This window comes from Gigantopelta aegis, unplaced genomic scaffold (assembly GCF_016097555.1).
Source record: "Gigantopelta aegis isolate Gae_Host unplaced genomic scaffold, Gae_host_genome ctg4403_pilon_pilon:::debris, whole genome shotgun sequence".
NCBI lineage: Eukaryota > Metazoa > Mollusca > Gastropoda > Neomphalida > Peltospiridae > Gigantopelta > Gigantopelta aegis.
In genome coordinates, this window is record NW_024533845.1 from 1 (window position 1) to 10272 (window position 10272).

Genomic DNA, 10272 nt, shown 5'->3' on the forward strand with positions numbered 1-10272 from the left:
TGTGCTATACTGTTTATGGGATGATGCATATAAAAGATCAAATAAGAGTAAAATGTGTTGAGTGCGTCATTAAATAAAACTATTACTTCCTTCTTTCCTTCCTTCCTTCATACAAATAACTTAAAAACTACACACAGAAAATGTGTTGTATTCATACATACAAATTGTGTATCTATTCCTGCTACTAGTAAACTGTAAATGGAAGAGGAAGGAATAAATGTTTCATTTGCTGATGCAACAACACATTTCCATCATTGTTATATGGCGACGGACATGTGATTAATGACAACAGGGATAATGAAAGAGGAAACCTACTGCCGCCACTCCACTGGCTATTCTCTTTGCGTTTAGCAGCAAACTATGTTTAAAATTCACCGCCCTACATATAGTACATACCGCAGTCATTGTTTCACCAGTTGAAGAACGCTGGTTGCAATGAGAGATAGCCTAACGGACCAACCGATGGGGATCGGTCCTAGACCAATCGCTCATCAGGTGGCCGCTTTACCAGAGTGCTATTTCTGTTCGGAAATTAGAGAAAATTACTAAATATAGTAAACAAAAGTAAAGTCGGCGCTCCTTTATATCCCTCTATTTTTTTCTTTCTATGTAGGTTTAGTTTTCCAGTTAGTAGAATAGCCTAAGTTATACAATGGGTAAAACGAGTTATGACATGACTATAATATGGAACGAATATACGACATACAAACTATTTAAAGCACTAAAAAGTATCAAATGGTATAAAATAAATATGGTACGATATGAGTAATTTTGAGTAAGAAATCAAACGTATTTTATTTTATTTTATTTTTAACCTGTTAGAACTTAGTGAGTAACATTTGGTCAATAATTTTCACATTAATCATTAATGACATTAATGTGTAACTCACATCTAACAACAAGCTGCACACTTTCACTGACAGCTGACTTGATGTTGTTTCCCGCTTCACACGTGTAGTGTCCTGTATCCAGACATCCAGCCTCGTCCCACGTGTACTCAGCCTGTTTAGAGTTTGTCACTTCACGCAGAGCCTGTGAGTTGTTTAACAGTTTGATATGAGATCCTGGATTACTGTCAACATCACATCTCAGAGTCATAGGAGTCAGCTCATCAACTGTAACACTTATAGACTGAGAGTTCAGAGTCAGAGACTTGATTGACGATTCGTCTGTAAGTATAATATATATATATATATATATATATATATATATATATATATATATATATATATATATATATATACTACTCAAAAGAAGTTACGGGTCAAAAATATTTGTGCAAATAAAATAAGCTACTATGCTAAAATTGTGACGACTAATGACAAATTATTTATTTGATGTCTCAAGAACAGAAAACACAAAACAAAAAACCTTTGCTTAGAAACTAGTTTACTACCAAGATGGAGAAAGTCATGCACCCCCAAAAATGATGTTCACACATGTAGTAGAAGCGTCAGTAACTGATGTAGCCACCATTAGCATTCACACATTCTTGACAACGTTGGCGCATTCTGTTAACCAGGCGTTGGAAATAACGTTGAGTAATCAATTGCTTGCCATTCTGCAACTAATTGCTGAGCCAGTTGCTGGAGGTTGACGGCAGGGACGTGATGTGATCGAACTCGCCGCCCTAGTTCATCCCACGCATACTCAATGGGTGACAAGTCTGGTGAATATGCAGGCCAATCCATGTGCTGAACGTTCTGCTGCTGCAGGAAGTCGGTCACCACTCTGGCACGATGAGGTCTTGCGTTGTCGTCTTGGAACCAAGCTCCTGGTCCAATCCGCTGCAGAAATGGAATTACAAAAGGTTGAACAATCTCAATGAGATAACGCTGACCAGTCAAATTTCCATTAATGATGTACAGAGGGGTTCTGTGATTCATGGATATGCCCGCCCACATCATTACACTTCCTCCTCCAAATGGTAGATGTTGAACAACGTTAACATCAGCAAATCTTTCTCCTTGACGACGGTAAACACGAGCCCGGCCATCATTGAACTGGAGCAAGTACCGTGACTCATCTGCGAATAATGTCTCTGTCCACTGCCCGCGGTTCCACCGGATATGACCTTTGCACCAATCAAGGCGGGCCCTTCTGTGACGGGCAAGTAGCTGTGGTCGGACTACAGGACGCCGACATCGCAAACCTTGGTCTCGCAAACGATTCCTGTAGCAGCTCTGATCACGAAGACGCCGTGCGGTCACAAAACGCTGTCGCAACGCCGTTATCAGCAGAAAACGGTCTTCTCGTGTTGTTGTTGATCGTGGTCTTCCAGAACGGGAGCGATTCTGAATAGAATTAGTGGTCCTGAACCTCTGCCAGAGTCTACCGATAACACGTTGGCTTACATTTAGACGGTGAGCCACAGATCTTTGAGTGTGTCCATCTTGTAGCCAGCCAATGGCCCTTCCCCTGTCTTGCAAACTGAGTTGTCGTCGAACTATCTTCAAATTTAAAGTGTTCACCCCTTTTATTGCTACAATTGGCATGCATTGAATTACACTCATGCTAAGCACGTGCAAATGGTGCACGAGGTGTCACAGTGGGTGTATCGAGACAGGTTGTCAGTTTAGTCTGACTATGTTTTTGCTTCAAATCCATGAAAAGGAAATCTGGGTTAACTTAAAAAGTTTCTAAAGATAAGGGCAATGATTGCATGCCCCTTAATAATGTGATGTCTTTAGTCCAAATGACAACACAAAAGTTAATATTGTAACCCTATCTGGCCTAAAAAAAAACCCATACTTCCAAAAATTATCAAAAACTTCCTTTGACCCTTAACTTTTTTTTAGTAGTAGTATATATATGTTATTCTGTTTATTACATCGGAATTCACACCTTCCGACACCGACAGAGCAACTTAGGAACAAACGTGCACCTAACGACTAAAAACACCTCTTTACACAATCACAGACGCCGTAGTCCGTTGACAGTACACGCAGCCATTTGGCATCCTTGATCTCGTCGCGATCCGACAGTGTCACATGGTGTCTGAGTTACCGATGTCGGCTAACTCTGTAGACGTGTATTGCTTTTGAACATAAGCCTTTCGTCATTCAATTAAAGTATTAACTTCGAACAATCAAGTCTACTAGTTTTATGACATTTTGTAAATGAAGTAGGTACCAATCGATTAGATTGACGGTGAATGCGCTTTGATTAATGATATTAGTAGTACTTATACTTAGTATTTAATGATGGTCTGTGATCCATCCCCGTCGGTGGGACCATTGGGCTATTTAAAATTCCAGCCAGTGCACCACGACTGGTATATTAAATTATTTGGTATGTGTTATCCTGTCTGTGGGATGGGGCATATAAACGATCACTTGCTACTATTGACACCCAATAGCCGACGATTAATAAATCGACATAACGACAATTTCGATATAATGACAAAGTGACCCAGGGACGAACGTGGTCGTTGTAACGAGGTCTGACTGTATATATATATATATATATATATATATATATATATATATATATATATATATATATATATATATATATATATGATCATTCCACATAAAATAGAGAGCTGCTTGAGAGTTTTTTAAATAGAAACATTTAAATATTGCAATTGGTCCAGACGTAGCGACGGGAGTTTGTTAAAACTACATTCCCTGGAATATTTTTATTATTTAAGCATATAGAACAGAAAATCCATTTACGTTTGGTTCATATATGACGCCGCACTTCGCATTGGTTTCACTACGTTTGCTTATCCAGGTCAAAAACAAAGCCATGATTTTGAAAGTGGAACACTTTTGACGGGCTCGTACCGATTTCTTTTTTCGTTGGCTTATCACAAGTATAGAATTCCCCAACAAGAGATCACAAGAGTAGCTGTCCTATAAACGAGGCACTAGATATTCACATATATTAATAATTAACAACATTATGTAGCGTGGATGTAACAGCATGGTGTTCGGGCGTGGATCCCTCCCATGAACCCCTATATAAATCGAAAATCGTGTATACATTTTTAAAAATACTTATATACATGAAGAATTAATGTTCTAATAATAAAACCAAATATTTTACTCACATTGTACATCCAGAGTACTGATCTTGTCTAATGATTTCTGTGTGTTTGTGTTTCTAGCAATACACGTGTAGTCACCAGCTGCTGATCTCTGTACGTTCTTTAATGACAGCACGGAATTGGTTGATTTTATCTGAGATTTGAACTTCCACGTGAAAGAACAGGATGGAGAACAGTTAGTCGCTTCACACGACACAGCTACATCGTCACCTTCCTTCACTGTCAATGGAGAAGTGGTGTTCAGCTGGACACTGTCTGGACCATCTACAAAATAAACGTAAAGTAAAAATCAATTTGATAACTTTGTATAACAAGCATACATAGGGTCAAACCTAATCTAAATTAATCACGGGACAATCATACAGGGTCTTTCTTCAGCTAGAGAAAAAAGGTTAATTTTAAAGTATCCGAGTATTAGTATCTTTTATTATTTCGGGGACGGGGAGCGGGGGGTACCTCTCCTCTAGGTACCACCATCATATAATATATGTCATGTACGGTGTTCGTAAATGTTGATGGCTAGAAAGCCATCAAAATGTCAGTTTAGTGTAGAGTTATTGGCTATTGGATATCAAACATTTGGTAATATTACATATAGTCTTATAGAGGAAATCCGCTACATTTTTCCATTAGTAGCAAAGTGTATTTTATATGCACCATCCCACAGATATAATAGCACATATCATGGCCTTTGATATACAGTCGTGGTTAACGTGCTGGATCGAGAAATAGCCCAATGACACCACCGACGGGGATCGATCCCATACTGACCGCGCATCAAGCGAGCGCTTTACCAACGGGCTATTTCCATAAATCCATGTGCTCTAGTGGTGGTGTTAATTAAAACAACTTTTACTTTACTGGTATTATTTTTCCATTTCATTTCCACTTAACGTTCAAGTACGCTGCCCTGGGCACACACCTCAGCTATCTGGGATGTCTGTCCAGGACAGTAGGTTAGTTGTTAATATTTAGTGGTTAGACGGTTAAAATCGCTGTCTGCCGTCAGAGATAACTCTGTAACGAAAAACATGGGATTTGTGCCTACCACTGAGTAAGGTTACTAGACAGAGATTCCCATTCTAATACAAACATAATCTTATGTTTGGCATCAAAATACATAGCATTGATCATTTCCAACTCGCTGATCAGTGTATAGGAAATTAAAGATAAAAAGAAAGAAATGTTTTATTCAACGACGCACTTAGCACATTTGATTTATGGTTATATGGCGTCAGACATATGGTTAAGCACCACACAGATATTCAGAGAGGAAACCCGCTGTCGCCACTTCATGGGCTACACTTTTGGATTAGCAGCAAGGAGACTTTTATATGCACCATCCCATAGACAGGGTAGTACATACCACGACCTTTGATATACCAGTCGTGGTCCACCGGCTGGAACGAGAAATAGCCCAATGGGCCCACCGACTAGGATCGATTCCACACCGACCGCGCATCGAGCAAGCGTTGTATCACGGGATTGTCAAATGCCATACGAATTGTGCAGTAGGTTCGAATCCAGTCAGTATACATTGTGTGTTTTTATTACGTAACAAATACATTGAATGTGTTTCAAACGATCACCACTATTAAAATGGGTTATATAAATAATTATCATTGTTTATTGCAGGTCATTTGTAACTAAGGAAGAATATTAAAATGGTATCTTAAGATTTCAGGAGAATTAATCGTTCATTAAGTCAAAAATATAACAAATTTAGTATATTAAATTACACTACTCACAGTACACTGTCAGTGTAAACTGTTTAGTTTTAGACTTTGGTATAAGTGAATTGGTGGCTGTACACGTGTACACATTCCCTGTCTGACTCCTGTTGATGTTTGTCAGTGTTAACCGAGAGGTTGCTGAGATCTGCTGATTTCCCAGAGTCCATGAATTGGAACACGGTGGTTTACAGCCAGCAGCAGCACACGTCACAGTCAGACTGTCTCTTTCTGCTAGAGACCCAGGTGATGGTGGATTGAGTGTAACTGAGTCTGGACCACCTGAAAAAGATAACAGACAGTTATTTTAATATTTCCAGGAAAATATAAATGCTTCCTTGCGTTAACAATGTCAGAGGTGGTTAGATAGACAACATTTGTTCTGTATTGTATTTTGCACTCTTAGTCTTACATTTGCAGCAATATGCATTCTTTCATTTCCATTAACCGTGGAGTGATACAGAAAGAAAGAATTGTGTTTTATGCTGTACACTTTTCTTGTCAAGACTTAAAGGTTCAGTATGGCAGTCATCTGCTATCTATACAATTAAACTTAAAGTAAATAACCACTTTCTTTAGTGCAGGCGCAGATTCAGAGAGATAATTTCGGGTGTGCATAACACTCTCACATACTTTGGAGTGCCCTAAAACATTATATTTAACAGACGCTAAAGATGAGCCAGTTATATTATAATTCGTGTTCAAATTGATAGGGGAGCGGGACGAATCCCAGTGATAAAGCGCTCACTTGATGCGTGGTCGATTTGAGATCAATTCCCGTCGGTGGATCCATTCGGCTATTTCTCTTTCCAGCCAAGACACCACGATTAGCTGTGGTATATGCTATCCTGTCTATGGGATGGTGCATATAAAAGATCCCTTGGAACTAATGGATAAATGTAGCGGGTTTCCTCTCTAAGACTACATGTAAAAAAAAATGATTGTCTTCCAATACCCGATAATTAATAAATCAATGTATTCTAGTGGTGTCGTTAAACAAAACAAATTTTAATTTTAAACTGATATGTAGGAGGAGGTGGTTCATGCGGTCAGAGCACTACACACGCTGATCTCCAGCTTCTGATGCCTATGCTTCAACAAACTCTCAAAACACGTATCCAGTTCAAAATGGTATAAACCTGAATATATATATATAGAGAGAGAGATATATATATATATATGAGTGAGAGCAATAATTCAACTCTCTCACGAAACAAGCCTGTCATGTAGAGAAAAACATACACTTTTTAACGATATATATATATATATATATATATATATATATATATATATATATATATATATATATATATATACATATGTGATATTTAGCGGAACATGGCGCGCGAATTTTAGTGATGCCTTTTTTCTTTTGAGTTCAGCTTATCTTAGTACTAATAGACTTTAAGCTGGACACAAAAAACATCAGATGTTAATTAGCAAAACAGCTAAAATAGCAGATGAGCAAACTGGGTCCCAGTTTCGATTGATCGCTTTGGCGAATTAAAGTCACAGACACTAAGTTTGGCTATCTACAAACGTGTAAATGATATCTGCATAAAATTACAATAAAGTGAAACGAGTATGTGACGTTAAAACTTGGAACCCCTACGTTAAAACTTGGAACCCCTCTCTAAATAGACTAGAGATTGTCATCATAACCTTTACTTCTTACAGGTACGTGCGTTTTTAGAATTATGAAATATACATTTCGTGACATGACACACAGTCATGACGGGTGTCACCTGTGGGACAGGATACCTTATTATCATCACCGTTATGACAGTGATTACTGGGTGCATATCATCACAGCTGTACTTATTCTAATGAAGTCTGTACGGTGCTAGGTTTGATTTAGTAAACAAGTCTGTCAATGGCAGTCGTCTTTGTGGCGGTGCAAGAGGGGAGATATCGCCTGTAAAAGATATCATCGGGAGTGGCTGTCCTCCTATACACGAGACGCTAGATAGAGATTAATGGAATCAGCCAACATTTTACCAAATGTCCATTCGACTCTGCATTGTGTATTAGCTTTTTGTTGTTCAGATTGGTAAATATCCTATCAAAACATACGGACACCCACAATCGGCTACGCCAGTGCTACTACATATACTCTTCAAAAGAAGAAACGCAAAACCACATTGTCGTAACATTTGGAGAATTGATTTAATTATTGAATGGTGAGTCCGATAATTACCAAATGTTGCAGGATTGTTCACAATTCACTCTAGTCCATTGTGAGTAAGTGATAGGACACACCACCAAGGTCAAGGTCATCTGGAGTCAATACCGGGTGTGGCCTCCGCGTGTGTTGACAACTGCCTGGCACCGCCTGCCCATTGAAGCAACCAGAGTACGGATGACGTCCTGGGGGATGGTGGCCCACTCGGCCTGCAAGGCTCCTGCCAGCTCGGGCAGGGTCTGGGGCTGTGGTTGTCGCTGTCGGAGGCATCGGTCCAACTCGTCCCATAGATGCTCAATTGGGTTCAAATCAGGTGATGTCGATGGCCAAGGAAGGACATTAATGTTGTTGTTCTGTGGGAAAGCCGTTGTGAGACGTGCTGTGTGAGGCCTGGCGTTGTCATGTTGGAACACTGCGTTGGCGTTGGCCATAACTGGAACGATGTGTGGCCGGAGGATCTGGTCAATGTAGCCCTGTGCATTCAGGTTGCCCTGCACGTGGACCAGGTCAGTTCTGCCAGTGTGTGAGATGGCTGCCCACACCATGACACTACCCCCGCCGAATCTGTCCACTTCCTGCACGCAGTTTGCCGCATAACGTTCACCACGACGCCTATACACGCGACATCTTCCATCATGACGTCGGAGCAGAAATCGGGACTCGTCACTGAACCACACCTGTCTCCATCGCAGTTGAGGCCATTGTCGATGAATCTGGCACCACTGCAGTCGGTGTCGACGGTGTTGTGGTGTTAAGATGACACCTCGAACTGGTCGTCTGGCACGAATTCCTACCTCACGTAGGCGGTTCCGTACGGTCTGGTCGGATATCCTGCGCAAACCTGGTATTGCTGCGGCTGTGGAGGTGGCAGTAGTCAATCGTTCCCGAAGGTGGCGTACCCGGATGTAGCGGTCCTGCCGGGGGTAGTGACCCGTGGTCGACCGGATCTAGGGAGGTCACGTGTTGATCCATGTTGCTGGTAACGGTCCCACAGCCTGGAGATGGTGCTTGGGGACACATGGAATGCCCTGGCAACGGCCGTTCTGGATTCGCCTGCGTCTAGTCGGCCGATGGCATTGTTTCTCTGCGGTTCACTGAGACGTGGCATGTCCTGGATTGTCAACTGTCGGCCAGATACAGAGGCCAGGCAAGCGAACACCCTGCACTTTTATACTGTCGGTGTTCATGTTGCACGTGCAGACAACGCACGTGCAGTGGTGACATGGTTTGCACGTGGCTGCGTTTTTGCGAATATTCACATTTTGGAACTTTATTGTACAGTAGCTGCGTTTTATCGAATGTAACCGTGGGAATGTGTTTGGGACATGCAATGACCGTATATTCACAAAGCATGAACCGGTAGGAAACATAAAATCGGAGTTATAACCCATTTGTTCCCTTTTGCGTTTCTTTTTTTGAAGAGTATATTTTCATCGATTTGAGATTGAAACTTTCTTCACCTCGTCAGAACTGTACGAATAAACCGGTATTAAAAAACTAGGACCGTAGAGTGGCTTGGGATTGGCGGGGGTTTATTGTATTTGCCATATGAAGAACACATTATTAAGGGCATTTAGAGTATTTATCCAAACTACATGTCTTATTTACAGAACAATATATTCAAAAGACATAGGCAATGTACTTTCAATCTAAACACGCTATTTCCAAGATATTTGACTCGCACTCTTTCCGGAATGTCGAGCTTGCGCAGTTCGGAACTACCATGTCATCTATTCGTTTCACACTGATCTAAAATGCAAACCTGAGGCGTTAACAAAAGTCTCGTTACATATTTCTATTGTGACTTGACCTACAAACGTTTGCCTATATCCATGCAATTTAATGTAAAATGTCATCCTATATCCGATTCATATTATCACTTATATTCATGTGAAACATTTATATAGTCCAGCTGCAAGTTCATCCAACAAAGCTTTCGCTAACGTTCGCGAACTATTTGATTGGCTCCCGACGTGGCTGTTTGGTTCACTGTGAAGCGCATAAACCAGTCTAGCGGACGCGTTTTTTACTCAGTCGGACAGAACTCTCAACTAGAATGTGTTTATCTGTAATATGGCTATAAAAATGTGCACTGTGCGGCCTGAAGGTCAAAGTGACCGAACCAATAAATAACTTTGATCGTTCCTTTAACTTTAACTTTTTATTTTAACTGTTTTACTCATTAAACTCATGGTTTTTGTTCAGTCTTGAAATACTTTTTCCTTTTTTGGCTATTGTAGATATTATGCCATTAACTTTCACATTATTTACAACGTTTTGCTTAAACTACCAAATCTGGACATTTCAAC

General features: G+C 40.4%; 1 protein-coding gene across 1 annotated transcript; it reads right to left on the reverse strand.

Annotated features, from left to right (window-relative positions):
- Nucleotides 1-4046: 4046 nt before the first annotated feature.
- Nucleotides 4047-9965, reverse strand: LOC121392740 (carcinoembryonic antigen-related cell adhesion molecule 16-like). Its single transcript, XM_041523835.1, has 3 exons — nt 9908-9965; nt 5800-6063; nt 4047-4315 (listed from the first exon to the last, which is right to left on the reverse strand). The coding sequence occupies exons 1-3, from the start codon at nt 9963-9965 to the stop codon at nt 4047-4049; spliced, it is 591 nt and encodes a 196-aa protein (XP_041379769.1).
- Between the last annotated feature and the right edge of the window lie 307 nt (nt 9966-10272).